Below are 18,767 nucleotides of genomic sequence, written 5' to 3'. Positions count from 1 at the left end.
ACATTTTGGCTGTACTTAAATTCAAATAACATTTCTTCATTACAAATATTTTATACAACAAATTTTTTTTTTTCAACTTTTTATCATATAATTTAAGGAAATAACAACATGTAGTTGGTACTTTTGGGAGTAAAATATAGTTTGTAATTTAAACTATAAAAATTAGAAATAAATAACTCACAATAATTTAATATACTAAAAATAAAAATAATAAGTAAATAATTAGATAATGTCTAATTCGGTAACTATAGCTAAACTACCGCAAATCTAGTTTGAATTTACCAAATACTATTACCTGCTTTTTATGTTTAAAATTGAAATTTATCAAATGTTAATTAAGTTCCTATAGCAGTTAAAAGCACAGCTACCAACAATTATCTTAAAAATTACAGCAATATCTTAAACGGAGCCTTATTTATTAAGTTTATTAATAGAGGTAAAATGGGAATTAACCTTAAATATTACCCAATTAATCCGTTCTTCCTATATATATATATATATATATGGACCTCAAAACTGGTGTGTGAACGCTGGAAAATAACATATAAAAATGTAAGGAAATGATTTTTTTTTTCCAGATTTTTATCTAGTTCTATTGAAGAGGAAAATAACATGTCATACAAAAAAAAACTTTTTGACTATAAAACCATTCATTTTAATAAATATGCACAAACATGATATTTAATATACCTGTATAATAAAATAAAATAAAAAAAAAAGTAGAAAACAACCCGAACTAGCACAAACTATTATAACCCATATTTAAATAGTCTGCACTCCAAACATATAATGTTATTATCCACGAAATATTATAACCTACGACTCCATTATTTGACCTTTTTTTGAAGTTTAGAGACTAAATAGACAAAAACTTTATAGTTACTAAACTTGTAATTTAACAATATATAAATATAATTTCATGTATAAAAAAATACTTACAAACATTAAAAAAAAATTCGGCATTCAAATATTTCAAAATTTTCAAGAAATTGAGTTAATTATATCAATGTTTAGAATGTTGAAGTCTCAATTGTTATGAATTGTCAATGAAAATATTTATAAGATGTCAATATATCGAATCGATATTTCTGGAGAAATTATAAAAACAATATTTTAAAAAAAAAATTAATAAATACAAATTTTATGCTTATGAAAAAAGTTGAAATTGTTTTTATTCATATAATATTCATTTTAGTGACATTTTTGGTATTTTTTATGTTTCATAATTTTTTAGGTAAATTGCAAAAATCACTCCCAGAGTATGATGGTAGTTGCAATTATATATTTAAACTTTTAATTTTAAAAATTGAACCCTCAAACTTATACAAATATTAAAATTGAACCATAAAATTTGAATTAAATTTGAGGATTCAATTTTTATCCTTGATGGATTCAATTTCTATAATTATCGTAAGTTTAAAGGTCCAATTTTAACACCATTGGAAGGGTCCAATTTTAACACCATTGGAAGCTTACGAACTCAATTTTTACAATTAAAAGTTTCTACCATCATACTTCACCAGTTTTTCTTTATGAAAGGATAAAAATTTCGGTTGGCAGATGAAAAATGTGAATGGAAAAGTTGAGATGGATGATGAGAGCAGGTCCACTTAAAGATTGGGAAAAAAAAAGGCATAAGCATAAAAGATTCCAACTATATTCCCTCCATTATTCCAACCTCCAAATTCTGAATTCTTTCTTTCTCCCCTTCCCATTTTCATCTCCTTCTTCTCTGCATTTTCCATTCCTCTACTCTTCTCTTTCCAACGGCCAATGTTCTTCCTTCCTGCATCGTTGATCTTTTATGTTTACTATTCGTTTATTGAATTCTAATGTGTTTGATTTCATGACTCATATTTTCCTTGGATTTCTTATGTTCTATGTCCGATTGAGATGTCTTGAATCTGTTATCTGACATTTCGAATGAATAAGAATCGGGTCTTACTGCCCAGTTAGCGAGTTGGGATCGATCTCGAGAACAAAGCACCCTAAGTTGAAATTATGTTTCTGTTTTCATTTTGGGTGAATTTTGTTTAGGATTTAAGAGGGGCGTCATATATAAACCCTCTAAATTCTTCTCTGTATTTTTGTCCTTTTTTGCTGATAATAAGTCGGTTTGTCTCGTCTGCATGTGAATGTAGCTAACATATCGTTATTGAACCATGTAAATTTGTGTGTTCCTGTTCTTTTTTCTTGTCAATTTGATTCTGTCATAACATGTTCAACATTGGAGATGTGGTGACTATAATACGGAGGAATAGAATATGCTGGTGTTTGGTAATGTAATGATCGGCCTACTGGTCTGGTCTGCAATTAGTAGAAGCTTTTGTATCTATACAGTTGCGTATAGTGGAGTTTTTCTTGGTGGTTTCTTTAATAGCTCGCAGAATTTGGTTGATGTGCTCACTATTTTCAAGGTTGGTTAGGTTTATGTTGATTCTTTTCAGTTTCTGGCAGCCCAAAAGTGTTCTAATGTTGAATGTTTTTCTTATTGCATTACAATGCAAATCTGAGGCCAACGTTTATATCTACTCATACTCTGGTTCCAGCACATATTACTGTGTATATTACAATCTTCCATGATTAATGCAGTATTGTTGAGAGAGTGAGCCCGAAGCATTTGAACGATCGGGTTGATTTTCTTTTGTAGATGTTTTTAGTGCATTATGGTCTTTGGATATGAGGGTATTGTGAGTGTGATGGCAAACTGCCAAACTACGTAGGTATAAAATTCCAAACACAGAACATCAAAGCATTTACATTTCTTTCAATTGTATTTGTATTCATAACACAATCATCTATCATGAGAAACCTGACTAATTTCAGGACAAATAATTAGAAGAATCACCTTCAAGGTTGAATTCTGACACTAAATCCTTGTAGCAATCTTATGTGTATACCATAAACACACTAACATTAACCATCCCCTTCATCAAGCTAGAAGCCTTTCCAAGCATTAAGAATTTCATGGAAGATTTCAGCTATTAGATCCCTGTCTGCATTCTGCAGAAAGACATTGAATTCATCTCGGATGTCGAGTATCTTACCAAACTTCACAAGATACTGCATGCAGCTGGTCTTCAGTTTTGGCAATTGATAAAGAGATGCATTCTGGAGTCTTTCAAGCACATTCTTGGCATCAATATCTTCTAGCAGACTATCATGGCAGGCTTCTTTTAGGTCATCTACGTCATATTTATCAGCTGCATGAAGAAGTGCCAGTCTATGGGCCAGGAACTCTTCATGTTGGATATGACCATACATATAATTAAGAAAAGCCTGGCAAGCTTCAAAAGACATATCAGAGATGTTTAAGGTAGATAGTTCCTTTTCTTTCAGGTCATGTGAAAACATGCTGTGGAAAACAGGTGATCGTGAAGCAAGAATAGCGCGATGGGCTCCAACACTTCCATCAGAAGCATTAATTATGATATCTGTGTGGATGCTTTCCTTCAACATTCGACCCAATGCAATAAGAGCTCTTGAATTCGATCGTTGTTGTGTCAATCCATCTGCCCAGATGGAGGATGGTTCCCCACCCTGTTAGAAATTTGATAATAAATAAGTTCAAAGAGGAGCTAAGTAGGTATCCAAATTCTTCTTTCTTTAACACACTTTTTTTTTTTTATTATTATTATTATTTTTTTTTATCTTTCTGGGATAACTTTTGTCAATTGCTTCTACCCGTGGCTTGTTTTTATCTATGATCCTTGGATTCTGTGTTATTATAGTTAATCCCACAACCATCTTTGAAAGAAATATGCTATGCAATAGCAACAGACAAATATTAATATGCTTACCTCTGGTGATGCAATCTTCAAGTCAAGGAATTCAACGTCAATGATGAACTTCCCTGTTAATGGAACTTCAATTTGCCAAATAAAGTCGTCGTTGTTCTTAAGCTGCTTGTCTATAATTTCTGCATGGATGTGGATGGGATAAAAATATTGGTCATTTGAAGAACTGAAGGTAAAGTCCAATCAGTCAATCAAATTTCTTAACAGAGAATAGCCAGGTTCACCATCAAATAATTACAGACAATAGTTTTATTTGGGTCAATCTTAGATATCAAGTATTTGAACGTATATTCATCAATCAGAACCTAAAGAGATATCTTCAAGGTGAATGTCTTTTCAGTCTGAAAAATGATACTCTTCAGGCAGTTTGGAAGTCAAAGAGTCATAAGAAAATCCATCTCTTTGCCTTTTATCCTTAGTATGCGTTCTCTGTTACAAGGATGGGGAATCTCTCGGTCACATTTTTGTTGGGGCTATTATTTGATTGTTCAGTATTAGTTGGGTTTTCTCAAAATCTTTAAGAGAGAATGTTCAACAGCCTCTATGTGGCAGCAGATGGAAATCACAAGCATCTTCTCTATGGGTTAAGCTGTAAAGGCTATCCTTTCTCAACTTTGGCAAGAAAGAAATCATCGCATTTTTCAGAATTCTTCCCCAAACTCTCTCGAGGCTTCTTCATGGTGTCATCTCTCCAAATCCTTTGAAAGAATCTCAATTCATGACATTTATCGTTGTTAGACTGTTTTTTCTAGAGCATCATTGAAGTTTTGATTAGTTAATTTATGATTGTATCACTTTTTATGTTTCAGCTTATAGTCTCTTTTTGTATCTTTTTTTTTTAAAAAAAAAAAAAAACTGAAAACTAATCACTCTGCCTTGAATATGTACAGTAAAGGAGGAGAATAAATTACCTGGATGAGTCAAAGCCTTCCGATCCCCTGCAGATGAGACCACTCGGATGATGAAAGATACAATCGGGGGATTATCCCTTGTTAAGCTTGATATTTCTGGGTATAATTTAACATATAAAAGCTTGTTTTTTTCCACTGATATATGCCTTCAATCCAAACAAAAAATATTAGACATCTCCAATGACCGGGAAAACAGATTATTATCATTAACTTCCATTTTCTCTCCTTTAAAGGAGATGGTTAGATAGAATCTTATCCTCATCTTTCATCACCACATACAAATCAATTCCTCTTACATAAACACATTTCACAAAAATTGTAGCTTTAAAACGAAAATAATAAAGAAAGAATAACTTTACCATTTCCACTTGCCGATTTTGAAAGGATCGGATTTGCGGTAGGTACAGGAAGCAAGATTTTCGATCCTCCATTGGGCAAGACGGGATGTGGTTTCTACCCTATAAGCTGATTCACTCATCCTAGCAAACGCAAGGGCTGCTGTGATTTCATTGATGCAACCGAAGATACCATCGAGGAAATGCTCTCCGGACTTTCCCAGGTTGGCAAATTCTATAGATATTACTCATAAACGTTTGTAGAGCAAAACCTATAAAGACAAATACTCTTCTCTCTCTCTCTCTCTCTCTCTCTCTTGCTTCTCTGTACTGCTTCCTGATCAAAGCATGAGAATCTATGAACAAACAAATATGAAATAACGTTGATATTTGGTGTATTGATTGCTTATATCATCTTGTGAAAATTTGACTCTTTTAGTGGTGCCCAACACGCCAAGATGTTGGCGATGCTTTACGCCATTGATGTTGAAGGCTTGATTTTGGGAAGAGGGTTTTGTTTTTTGGTTGATAAGACGAAATGGGTTTGTTTGAAAATGGTTGTTTGTTGGCTTACACTGCACTTAATTGGGTTATGGGTGGTTGGATGGATCGTATGCTTAATGGATCATTCCATTTATTGGTGCTCTGTTTTTACTTTATGGGGTTTCTCTCTCACATTAATATATGTAAAGTTTTGTTTGTTTTCTCAGGATTATTTGGCTTGGAGGCGTGGTCTTTGCTCCTTCAAAGCAAAGTATCTACATAATCCTTTGTTGGGATTTATTCGTAATTTCCAATAGAGGAGTTGATTGTTGGTGAATCAAGGAAACACAAGAAATAAGAAAAGCCCACTCTGCTTTCATGGACCCAAGTCATGGTCATGAGGTATGTAATCTTTTTTTTTTTTTTAATTTTTTCCCCTGAAATTATATTTATCTTCTTCGTATCCTTTTCTGGTGGCCAATGATGGTCTCTTGACGCTCCGAAATCCTCCACAAAAGGCAACCATTTTCCTTTGCTTTAGGGTATAGTGGGAGATTTATATCTTCCACTTTTCGGTGAGAATACATATTTTATGTTCAATAACAACTAAACTCATATTGTTGATGGAAATTCTCTTGTTTGGTATTTTACCAAGCGAAACCAATCTTGGAGATGATTTAGTAACTAAAGTAAGAAATAAGCTAAAAGTTTAAAAACTACTTTTGTTTATGTACTTTTTAACTCATTTTCGTCCATAAACTTTCAAATGTTCATTTAAGTTACTATATTTTAAAATTTGGTTATTTTATTCTTATACGTACAAAATATTTATTTTAGTTATTGTATTTTTAACTTTGGTTTATTTTAGTAATTGAACTTTCAATGAAAATGAATGATCAAAGACAACGTGGTAACTTTTTAAAAGTACAAGAATGAAAACAAATAAAGGATACGGATCAAAATGAACAAAATTTAAAAGTACAAGGATCATAATAAACATTTTCAAAGTTTAGAAACCAAAATGAACCAAAGCAAAAAATGACCATAGTAGTATTTAAACCTAAGATAAAAAAAATTCATCTTTGACATCTAAAATGTAAATTTGATAGAAATGTTAGAGTGTTGAACTTTTAATGTGCCTAATAAATTTTAAAATTTAAAGGTTAATATGATGTTATAGGTTAAAATGAGTTTGACTCAATGGTATTGACATGACTTTTGTCCTTTGAGGACGGAGGTCCAAATCCCCGCCCCATAATTTTTGTACTAAAAAAATTTACATGTGACAGATTTTCTGATGGATTTTAAATATGTTAAACCTAAATTGATTGTCATGATGTTATGAAACACAAAATTTAAATACTTATTTCACACATCTAATTTTTTGAACCATCAAAATCGAAATACTTATTAAACACTATTCAAAATTGAAACTTATTATATGACTTTAAAAGTTCAAGGACAAAAGTTGAAACTCAACTTTAGAAATATTAGGAAAAAAAAGAGTCAGTGTATTAATTTGAATCCTAAATTTAAACAAATTCTATAAATTTTACCTTTGATTTAATTTTCACTGATTCACACCCTAATTAATTTCAATAGAAAACATTTTTTTACCAACTTATTAATTTCAAGAAAATAAAGTTGTTCACAATAACAAGTTTGACCAAGTTACCAATTAACTATTGAATAACTTTACCTAAATTCATAAAATTTCAAAAAAAAAATAAATAAAAATAAAAAAAACTCTAACATCATTTGTCTCTACAGTTTTATCAATTTTTAGTCATGTTTTATAATTCATTAAATGTATAACAATGCTTTTATTAATGATTTTTAGAGTAAAGTTTAGGGCTAAAATTGTAACATTTTTAGTTCATTGTTACACTCGTCTAAGTTTAATTTATAATTCGATGAAAATGAATGTTTAATGTTAAAATTGATACACGTTTGTTTTTTTTTTTTTTTCGAAATTATTTGATTTCAATAACTTGTTTTGAGAATTAAACTTCTGATTCTAGAATTACTTTGAATTAAACTGTACGTCTGGATTATGTTACCTTACTTTACCCCCTTTACGCTTTTCATAAGAAAAAGCAAAGTAGATTAGGATTTCATAGGAATTTCAAAACTTTATTATTATTATTTTAAAATATAATTGGGGATTGGAGGTTAGAAGAGGAAGAGAATGCATATCAATTACTGTCGAGAAGTCCACGTTGAAGAGATAGAGAACTTTAATTTTTACCTTTTTGTAATAGAAATTTTATTTTAATTTTACAAAGTTACAAAAGGGTGTTGTAGTAAATTTAGATTAATTGTTCTTTTGACCATATTTATTATTTACCCACACATGAGAGAATTTGAATGGTATAAATTAGGAATAAGAATGACAATTGACATTCCTTTCATTTCATTTAATTACATTTTGTTAATATTGGAATTAAATTACTATTCCTATTTGCTTATTATTTGTATTAGGATAATTAAACGAACATCTAAGTATAATTATCAAAATACCCCTTTAGTTCTAACCCATTAAAGAAAAAGAAGCTAATATAACTTTTTAAAAAGGAATAGCAATTATGTAGGGGGAAGACATCATTTGATTTTAATTGTTAGTTTATTTAATAATGATTATGGGTCTAGAGTAGAGGAGATAGGTTGAAAATGATTGTAAAATAGCTTGTGAGGTCCATAGATTAAGGGAGAAAGATAAAGAGGTTAAAGAGATTTTTGATTGAACAAGATTCTCTCATTTTTTAGGGAATGATTTTACAATTTTGAGGTGGACTCTACAATCTAATTCAATCCCTTTAATCTGATAAAAAAAAAATAATTGTGAAATTTACTCAATTTAAAATTATTTTCAAATATAGTAAAATGAGTTAACTTATTTTATAAATAAATAATAGTAAAATATTATTGTCTAACCGTGATAGTCACTTGATAGATATTGATATACATCTAAGATATTGGTAGATGTATGTCAGTGCCTATCACGTCTATTACTAATCGACGTGATATTTTGCTATAGTTAAAAATATTTCAAAGAGTTTTGTCATTTAAAATAACTACCCTAAACTTAATACATCTTGATTGTTTTTTTTAATTAATTAATTTTTAAATATTTGGACAATTATTTTAAATGGCAACATTGTTGATAATATTTAGCAAAATGTCACCGTCTATCAGTAATAAATAGTAACACTAATAGACATCTATCAATATTTGTCCCTATCATTAGTGACAAATTATTATATTTATATATAAGTTATTCATTTTCCTATATTTAAAAAGCCTTATATTCAAATAATGGAGTTGAGTTGAAACTTAAGATAAAAATTATAGTATTTCAACCAATCAAAGTATATCCAAACTAACAATAATTATTACTTATTACAAAAGAAAAAGCAGAGTGGAATATGATTAATTTTTTTTATTTATATGCCTGTTAAACCATACTTTCTTTTTCAGGAAAGATAATATGGTGGGTTTGTTTAGCTCATGGATAAAACCAAAAAGAAAAAAAAAAAAAAAAATCATATTTGAGTCTTTTTTTCCCTTTCTTTTCTTTTCGGATGACCTTAATTTTGTTGTTGTAATGCCGTTTGCCCAAGGTTTTTAGAATAACCAAAGATGACACTTTGCCAATGTTAGAGTGCACTAAGAAAACGTTTTAATTATCTATATTGTCTTTCGCTATTTTAGTGAGTGAAATTAAAATTATCTATACAATAATGCTCTCATATGTTAGGATCCTTCCTTATCTCGTGTTCGTGCTCCTCCTAATGGTACACAATGGATAGTATGGATAATATCTTTTATTATTTTTTTTAAAAAGAAAAATTACCTTTTCAATCTCTGAATTTTGAAGAATGTATATGTTTGGTCATTAAATTTTCAAAACATAACCTTTTAGCTTTCGAGTCATTTAGAATAGGTTCATTTGGTCCTAAGTTTTCAAAATATACATTTTTTGTCCCTATGGTTTTTAAAGTAGGTTTAAAAGCTTCCTAAAATAATTTTTTATTCATTTTAACTTAGAAAATTATTATTTTTTACATAAAAAGTAATACGTCTCTAAAAAAATTAGTTTTTAAACATATTTTTGTAATTCAAAATTTTTTATAATTATAAAGAATGAAAATAAAAAGACAGATCAAATACCTTTAAACTCATTCTTCAAAATTTGGAAACTAAAAAAAGATATGTTTTGAAAAATTAAAAAATTCAAAGATTAAAAAAGTACGTTTTGAAAGTTCAACGACTCAGGTTGATATTAGTAGTTTATCCTTTAAAAAAATTAGATCAAAGGACATTAACTTGTTGATGACAGGTGTGTGTGTGAAGAAGATGGGTATGAGAAAGTGGGACATGGGAAAGAGAGGAATCCAAAGGAATCTAGTTAAGTTGAAGAATCCCAAATTCCCAAGATTAGAAGCAACTTCAAAAGGCATTAGCCAACACACTCATCCTTTCCTTGTTATACAAAAGAACCCATTTAATATACTTATGCATAGGTCAGGGTTATTGGATGGCCCCATTCCATTTGATTTTATAATCTCAAATCTCATCCATGCAGTTGGCCCTCTTCTTCTCCTTTCTGTCATCTTTCTATTGTGTCAAATCAAAAAGACAATACCATGACCAACTTTGGAGGACGTTTTCTTATCATTTTCTGTACGTGTCTTCCTATCATTATTCAACTAGTTGTGATCTCTTGAATGAGGACCACGGAATGGAATAAGAGAGGGAAGACTCCAATAATTCCTTTCAATCAAAAGTCTGTGTTGGATCACCTACTTATTTTTGGGTTGAAAAACTATAAACTTGCAAACTTATTCAATATGGTTGGATTAGTTGTGTTTAATGAGTTTGTGATGTTTTAGTTTTGTGTTAATTAAGTCTTTTAAATTATAAAAAGAGATTAATAGGTTCTTAAATATTTAATTTTGTGTTAGAATTGATCTTTGGTCTATTTTGATATGATATAGAGTTGCGTCTTTTGAGAAAATATATATCATTTCATTAAATTTGTATCTTTGTAAAAAAAAAAAAAACAAAAGAAAAAAAACTCCTTAGGAAGATTTTTTTTTAAAAAAAATTATGAAGCAAATTAATTTTGTTCATATTTTCCCATAATTTTAACTTTGAATTTTGAAATCGTTTTATTTTTTTTTAAAAAGACAATTTTTGAAAAAAGGTTTTGAGATATAATAGTTGAATTAAAAACGACAATTGATGTGGAATTAAAGTGTAAAACTAGAAAATATTTTGACATTAGTTACCAATCAATTTTGTCGGGAATGCACTCAAAGTCCCTCACGATTAAATAAGGGATGACCAGAGGAGAATAACTATCTCCAATAGTGTGAGGCTTATTGGGTAGAACTAAAAGCAAAACCATGAAAGTTATGCTCAAAATGGACAATATCATATCATCATGGAGATATCTAGAGTTCCATCATCTCCAACAAATTAGTATTAAAGCCTAATCGTTAGGATTTTAAAATTCTGCATATGTTCGACAATTAAAGATGTCTGTTGTGAATGTAAAAATCGAATTCATTGGGAAATCAAGATGCGATCTTTGCCAAAGTAGTAGGGGTTGTGGGCACCATTGATTGGTAAGTCGAAGAAGGCAGTCGCGAATGACGAAGAATGGAAGACTCTGGAAGAGAAGGCCCATTTGACGATCATGCTATATTTGGCTGATGATTTTGTCATCAAGGTCGTAGATCAAGAAATTATTGCTGGTCTTTGGTTGAAATTGGAAAGTTCTACATGACGAAGTCTTTAATCAAGAAGTTACTTCTAAAGCAATGTATGCACTATCTACATATGTAGAAAGATACATCTCTTCATGATCATCTAAATTACTTGAATAAAACTTTGTTAGATTGCATAACATAGATGTTAAGATAGATGATGAGAATGCTGCCCTAATTCTGTTAACGTCTGTACCTTTGTCATATGAGAATTTTGTTGATTTTTATATTGGAGGAAAAGAAACTCCGACTTTAGAAGAAGTGAAATCCACACTACTTAGTAGAGAGGTCCTCTAGTTGGTTCAAGTATAGAAAGTTAGGCATATGGGTTAGCTACTACAGGGAGCAAGGGACATGAGAAGTAAAATAAAAAAAAAAGGTCGAACTAGAACCATAAGTCTTTGAAGTCAAAGGGTCCTAAGTCTGATGACATTTTTCATTATTGTAAAGAAAAAAAGGCCATTGAAAAATCAAGTGTCACAAGAAAAAAAGGCAGTAGGAAAAGAAGGAAGCTTCTGTCTCTATTGCACAAGTTGATATTGATTTTGAAAAAGTTAAGGTCGATTCTAAAGAAGATCTAGCCTAGTTGTAAATGAACATTCACATTATGATGGTATATGGGTTCTTAGTTCTGAGCATCTTATCATATGTGTCCAAACAAAAAGTGGTTTTCAACGTATCAGTAAATAGATAGAAGGAATGTTTGTATGGCTAATGGTACTGTGTGTTAGATAGTTGGAATCGATTCAGTCAGGGTACAAACACATGATGGGACTACACTTTGGACGAGGTTAGACATGTTCCATTAATGATGAAGAGTCTGATATCTTTTGGTGTGCTCAATAGTATGGGTTATAGTTTCAAAGGTAAAGGTAGAGTTATATATGTCTACAAGGATTCTGATGTGGTTTTAAGAGGTATAAAACATGGAACATTGTACTTTCTATTAGATTCAACAATAATAGTTTATGTTGTTGTCCATCATTTCTCATTCACAAAGAGGATATGAATAAGTTGTAGGATATGAATAAGTTGTGGCATATGAGACTTGGTCTTATGAGTGAAAAAGGGATGCAAATTTTGTTAAAGAGGGATCTTCTCTGTGGCACAAGGTGCAAGATCTTGAATTATGTAAATATTGTATATTTGGGAAGCTTCATCATAGGAAGTTTCTAAAGGGTATTCATCCTACAAAACAGACACTTGATTAAATTCATTCAGACTGTTGGGGACCTTTCAGAGTTGAGTCCATTAGAGGTAGCATGTACTTTATGTCTATAATTAATTATTACTCAAGATTGATTTGGGTATTTATGATGAAGCATAAAAGTGAAGCCTTCAAAAATTTAAAGTAGTGGAAGACCTTGATTGAAAAACAAACTGGGAAGAAGATCAAAAGATTGTCGATTGATAACGGTCTGAAATTTTATGGGTTTGAGTTTAATGAGTTCTATAAAGCTGAGGGGATTGTTTGTCATCATACTGTTAGGGATACTCCATAATAGAGAGTTGCAGTACATATGACTTAGACATCGTTGGAGAGAGTGAGATGCATACTCTTTAATTCTGGGTTGGCTAGAAGGCTTTGGATAGAAGCGGTAAATGCAACAGGTTATCTAATTAACCGTGGACCTCACATAGTTGTTTATTGTAAAATGCATTTAGATCGTTCTTTATTAAGATTTTTTTTTGTTGTACTGTCTACTATCATGTTAATGAGGATAAATTAGAATCGAGAGCTAAAAAAGGCACATTTATGGGTTTTGGGGATGGAGTTAAGGAATATAGAGCTTAGGCGTCTTAAGTTATACTTAGTAGAAATGTGATTTTTGATGAGAATTCCAGGCTTAACTCAATTATGAAATATGTTGTCACATCTACTGTTGTGGAAGAAAGTAGCAGTATTGATCAATAGGTAGAGATGCAATTCACTTCCATTGTGAATGAATTACAACACCAAGGTGGAGAAGATCAACACATTACTATAGAAACTAACACGCTGCCAAAAATTGAAGTGACTAAAATTTCAGAAGTTGTTGTGTCTGAGACTTCTAGTCCACATGTAGATTAGCCAAGTATAATTTGTGATATCCCGCCTTTCAACTCCCCGAGACTAGACTTTTGGGCTAAAAGAGTTGGTATTCGGCCTCCAAAAAGATATGATTTTGAAGATATGATGAACACTGCATTATAGGTTGCTGAAGAAACTGTTTCATGTAGTGAGTCTGCTCAGTGGCTTGCTATTATGGGGGATGAGATGGAATCCTTTGATAAATATTGAAATTAAGAGTTAGTTAAATGACCTAAGGAGAGAAATTATCACTTGTAAATGGGTCTTGAAGAAAAAAAAGAAGGAATATCACATACATAGAGTATTAAGTATAAAGCTTGGGTTGTTGTCAGAGAATTCACACAAAGAGAACGAGTTTATTATAATAAGATCTTCTCACCAGTAGTAAGATTTGTTTTGAAATTAGGCTCGATCAATGTTCAATAGTGCATGAAATAAGTGTAAGTTTTCTTCTAAAAAGCCTAAGTATAACTCAATAGAGGTAGTCTCGACGAGGATCGAGGTCGAACACGGGGATTAATTAAACAAAACTATATTATGCAATAGTTCTTTACTCAACTTCATAGAGAGAGGATAAAAAAATGGAAGGATGTATGTGGTGTCATACGTAAATTTAAAGAAATTACTAATAAGAACAATGTATAATTGGTGCAAGGTGGTGGTGGATGAAAACGAACACACCAACTGTTGGCGTTAGAAAAATATAGGAGATGAAGGAGTTGAGATGAGCAATCATCAATCCTTTGAACTCGTCGACAAACTTTTGTTGATGTTCATAACCTTAAAGGATTCCACCTCTCGGTGAGTTACCCCATATATCATATCTTTATGATGTATGCTTTAGGTTATTTCAAACAAGGTTATATTTATCTCTACAACACTTCTTACTTGATTTAGTGAGATCCACAATTACTTGCTCTCTTATGTAGTTGATTGTTACCACTTGGTTCAATTAGCTAGATGGAACCAAGAGTTGGATTTAAGCTGACATTAAATTAAATGAACTTTCATTTATCATTGACCTCATCGAAATGAGGATTAACTCATCTCAACCCTTTAATGATTTAGTTACACATGGTAAAGAAAATAAAAGTGGAGAAGATGAATGATAAAAATATGGAAGTCATGATATGTCTTAAATAACCATTGATGATTCATTACAAGATAAAAGAAATATAGAAAATATAAAATGAACAAAAAATAGTAGGGATGAATGAAGTGAGAATTAGTTGCCAGTAGCCATTTCTTGTATTCCGTTGATTTGAGGTGATGTGCGCTGTAGTTGATTACTCTCGAGGAAGATCTTCTCAGGAAATGGATGGAAGGTTCATCACCAAATTAGGGATGAACATGTTTCTCTGTATTCCCTTCTTTTTCTCTCTTTCAGGTTCAGTATATATATAAAGCTAAGCATAGGGACCATTCTGCCACTTAGGAATATAGAGGCGCGTCAGACAACTTTTTCACATTGGTTGTTTCAGTAGTTGGTGGTCCCCTCTTATGCGTTTGCTTGCTTCTTCATCATATAGATCATTCAACCGCATAATACGTCCAACACATATCTTCTTTCTCCTTTATTTTCATCTGTATTCTTGCACATTTAGCTGATTAGTAATGTGAATGTTCTTGAGCTTTATATTGAATTCAATGAATGCGTAGAAGAAAATTTGCCATATTTTCTTATGATCTCAATGTTTTTCTCAACAATTCTTTCTAAATATTTTAATTCTAAGAGACATTTCTTATAAAGACAAGTTATCATTTGACATACTTTTACCGGGAGTTACTAGTAGTGGTAGCGCATAGAATTAGAACTTAAGCAACTAATGTGAAGGAAACTTTCTTACATGGAGAGCTAGAAGAAGAGATTTATATAATCCACCTAGATGTGTTTCAGTGTCCAAACAAAGAAGATTGTATTTGTAAGTCGAAGAAATCCTTGTGGACTAAAGCAGTCTCCAAGGCAGTGATACAAATGGTACAGATAGCTATATGGTTGGACTTTGCTATAAAGGGAGTTCGTATTTTGTTGTGTATATTACAACAAAGCTAATGATGGTTCGACGATTTATTTGCTTCTATATGTAGACGATATGCTCATAGCTATAAAGTCCAAGTCTAATATTTAGAAGTTGAAGGATCTTTTTAGCATTGAGTTTGATTCAAAGGATTTGAGTGTTGCTCAGAAAATTTTGAGTATGGAGATCTATAGGGACGGAGACCAAAACAAGTTTTTTTTTTTTTTTTTTTTTTTTTTTTTTTTTTTTGTCATAGAAAGGCTATATTCAGAAGATATTGTCCATGTTTGGTATGTCATCGACTATGCTTATAGATACTCCCAATACTACAAATGCTTGCTTGTCATCTGTACTTTCACCACAGTCTGAAGCTGAAAAGAAGTATATGTCTTGAGTTTTGTATATTAGGCCTAATCTTGCCCATGTTATGTGTTATCAACAGGTTCATGGATCAACCTGTAAGGAATATTGGCATGCTGTTAAGAGAATTTTTCGTTGCCTTAGAGGTATATATGATGCTAGTTTTGTTTATAGGAATGATACAAAGTGCTTAGTGGTCGGTTATTCTTATTCTGATTATGCTAGAGTTGACGGTAGGAGGTCTATGGTTGGTTATATGTTCACTTTAGGTAGTTCTGTTGTTAGTTGGAAGGCAACCTTATAGCTTACAGTTACTTTGTCTACTACTGATACAGAGTACATGACCTTGGCAGAAGTTGCTAAAGATGGAATATGGTTGAGAGAGCTAGTTGGTGATCTTAGATTACATCATGATTAGATAATTGTGTATTGTGATAATTTGAGTGCAATATGCCTAGCCAAGGATCAAGTTCATCATGAGAGGACTAAATACGTAAACGTATATTATCACTTCCTAAGAAGTGAGTAAACGGTTAAGGTGATGAAAACTAGTTCAGTTGATAATTCTGATGATATGTTCATCAAGCCGGTTTCACATGACAAGTTCCAATATTGTTTGGACTTATTGAATGATTTGAATTGTTTATTGTCCTCTTAGGGATGCTATGAAGAATGAGGGAGAAGTCTGGGTATGTTTGACAATGTTGTGTTGCATCTGGTATATTTGTTATCATTGAGAGAATTCAAGTCAATATGGAGATTTGTTGGAATGTCTTTGTTATTTGACGCTTTGAGTGACCAAGAGAGGCGTTATTATTTTGTAATTCTGTATCATTCTCTCTAATAAAATTGTTCTCTCTCTGCCCGGTGGAAGTAGATAACACACTACTAGTGAGCCACGTAAATTTGTATGTCGATTCTCTACTTTTTATGTTTTTTCTATGTTTTTTAGTTGTGAATTGGTATCCAAGCCATGCCCTTTAGTGGAATCCTCTCGTGTTAAACAAAGAACTGGAGGTCTCGAAAGATGTAATCAAGACTAGATATTCGTTCGTGGTTGAGCCTTTAGACATGTAGTATACTTAAATGTAATTCGGATGGTCCATGGTTGAGTTTGCAGTGCACTCAAGTATAATTTGGAGATCAAATGAATTTTTGAAGGAATGTTCGGTGGTCCTTTGTACGGGAGAAGGGGGATTGTTCAAAATTGATCAAAGTCACTCATCAGTTAAATAAGGGGATGATCATAGTTTTGTAAGGGAGGACAACTATCTCCAATACTATGAAGGGTTTGGGTGGAACCAAAAGCAAACCCATGAATGTTATATTCAAAGTGGACAATATCATATCATGGTGGAGATATCTAAACTTTTGTCATCGCTAACAAATTTCATATAGAAAGTGGAAATTGATATTACAAAAGTGAAAAAATATTTTTCTATTAACAGAAAACTGCTAAAATGGTTTTTTTGTACTTTTGAAATATTTTAACATTTTAAAAATATTTTTAAAATTAAAAAAATAGAAAACCCAATTGGATACCAAACAAATCCTCTTTTTAAAAAACGAAAAAATGAAAAATCAATTGGTCTTCGAATAACTCATACTTTTTTAAATTTGCAAAACTTAACTTGATGTTTGAAAACATAATTAGAAAGTATGGATAATAAAACATATAAGCTCATGGGTGGAAGCATGTGTATGTTTCCATTTCCATGAAAGTTCGAGCAAACTTCGAGGTTTTTTAATTATTATTTAAAAAAAATTGCTTTGTCAGTTCAATTTAATTTTTTTAAGTTTTATGAACATGATTACATGTCAATCGTACAGTTTCACATGTCAATGTTATTTCCAACCATGACCAATAAAAATATCACAATATTTTATTGAAATACCGCTAAATTACCCTAAAATCAAGTAACCAATAGAGATATTGTGAGATCAAATTTTTGTTGATATATCATCCATATATCTCTAAATATCGCGGACATGTCATATTGTTTTTCTTATATATTGTTTTTTCTATTTTTTTTTCAATAATTAGGTTTTCCAATATGCTAATTTTTCTAATTTCAATTTTTTTTAATTGTCAACTTTATTTTCAATCCAAAACTTTCATTTCCAAAGAAATTACATTTGAAAAAAAACCACAAAAAAGAATATAATATGGTCTTTATGTTGTTTAAGTCCTATCATATTCATTTAAGAATTATCAAGATTGTGGATTAGATACTCCAAAGTTTTTTTTTTTTTTTTTTTTTTTGGTATTAGACATGTACATTTTATAATAAAAATTTACCATTATTTTGTATGGAAATGTTTCTTATCTCCTTTGATTTTGTAATTAATTAATAATTATCAATATTTGACATTATTTTGGTATTAGTTTTTCATTTACTTTTTTTTTAAATTTTAGCTCTTGCATCAACATTTACATATATATTTACAATATATATCTAAATGTTGTTTAACTTTATAGAAATGGTGATTAAAAATGGTCAGTTATAGTCTACTTGAGCCACAATCAATGTTTCATTAACTAGTTATAACAAATTCATATCAATTTCCATAAAGTTTTTCGAAACTTCCATAAACATCGATATTTTCATAAATTTGGAACCTCGATATTACCATCAACAATGAGATTTCGAGCCTTCAATGTAAGTAGTATTTATAAACTTAATGTTAAAAAATCAAATGGTTATCAAACGAGATTTTAGTTTTTAAACACTTTCAAATGTCAAGATCTATTAGATACAAAATTAAAAGTTTAGGAATTTATTAAATATTTTAAAGTTTAGAGACCAGATGAACATTAAATTGAAATGTTGGCATCTGTTGGACATAAAATTGAAAGTTTATTAGGCACCAAGGATATATTAAACACTTTTGAAATTTTAAAGATTTAGGTTTCGTTTGGGATTGTTGTAGCTTTTAAAATAATTGCTGCCAACTCTGTTTTTTTTTTTAAAAAAAAAATAGATGTGGAAGAAAGTAAAATAATATTTGGTAAATTTTATT

At 30.7% G+C, this 18,767-nt stretch overlaps 1 protein-coding gene and 1 long non-coding RNA gene across 4 annotated transcripts; one reads left to right on the top strand and one right to left on the bottom strand.

The window, feature by feature from the left end:
* Positions 1–2,726: 2,726 nt before the first annotated feature.
* LOC120085830 (BTB/POZ domain-containing protein) lies at positions 2,727–5,904 on the bottom strand. Its single transcript, XM_039042041.2, has 4 exons — positions 5,068–5,904; positions 4,709–4,854; positions 3,801–3,919; positions 2,727–3,540 (listed from the first exon to the last, which is right to left on the bottom strand). The coding sequence occupies exons 1-4, from the start codon at positions 5,184–5,186 to the stop codon at positions 2,938–2,940; spliced, it is 987 nt and encodes a 328-aa protein (XP_038897969.1). The 5' UTR covers positions 5,187–5,904; the 3' UTR covers positions 2,727–2,937.
* Positions 5,128–16,634, top strand: LOC150033900 (uncharacterized). Of its 3 annotated transcripts, XR_016531919.1 has the most exons (4): positions 5,128–5,267; positions 5,754–5,928; positions 15,829–15,892; positions 16,082–16,634. It is a non-coding gene; the product is annotated as an uncharacterized LOC150033900 (long non-coding RNA). The 3 variants fall into 3 exon arrangements; XR_016531921.1 differs by lacking the exons at positions 15,829–15,892; positions 16,082–16,634 and adding an exon at positions 9,866–10,472; XR_016531918.1 differs by lacking the exons at positions 15,829–15,892; positions 16,082–16,634 and having other exon boundaries at positions 5,754–6,242.
* The last annotated feature ends 2,133 nt before the right edge of the window (positions 16,635–18,767 follow it).

The sequence above is a fragment of the Benincasa hispida genome, chromosome 9, assembly GCF_027475165.1.
Source record: "Benincasa hispida cultivar pf3 chromosome 9, pf3_genome.v1.1, whole genome shotgun sequence".
Taxonomy (NCBI): domain Eukaryota; kingdom Viridiplantae; phylum Streptophyta; class Magnoliopsida; order Cucurbitales; family Cucurbitaceae; genus Benincasa; species Benincasa hispida.
This window is presented reverse-complemented; position numbering and strand designations above follow the sequence as displayed.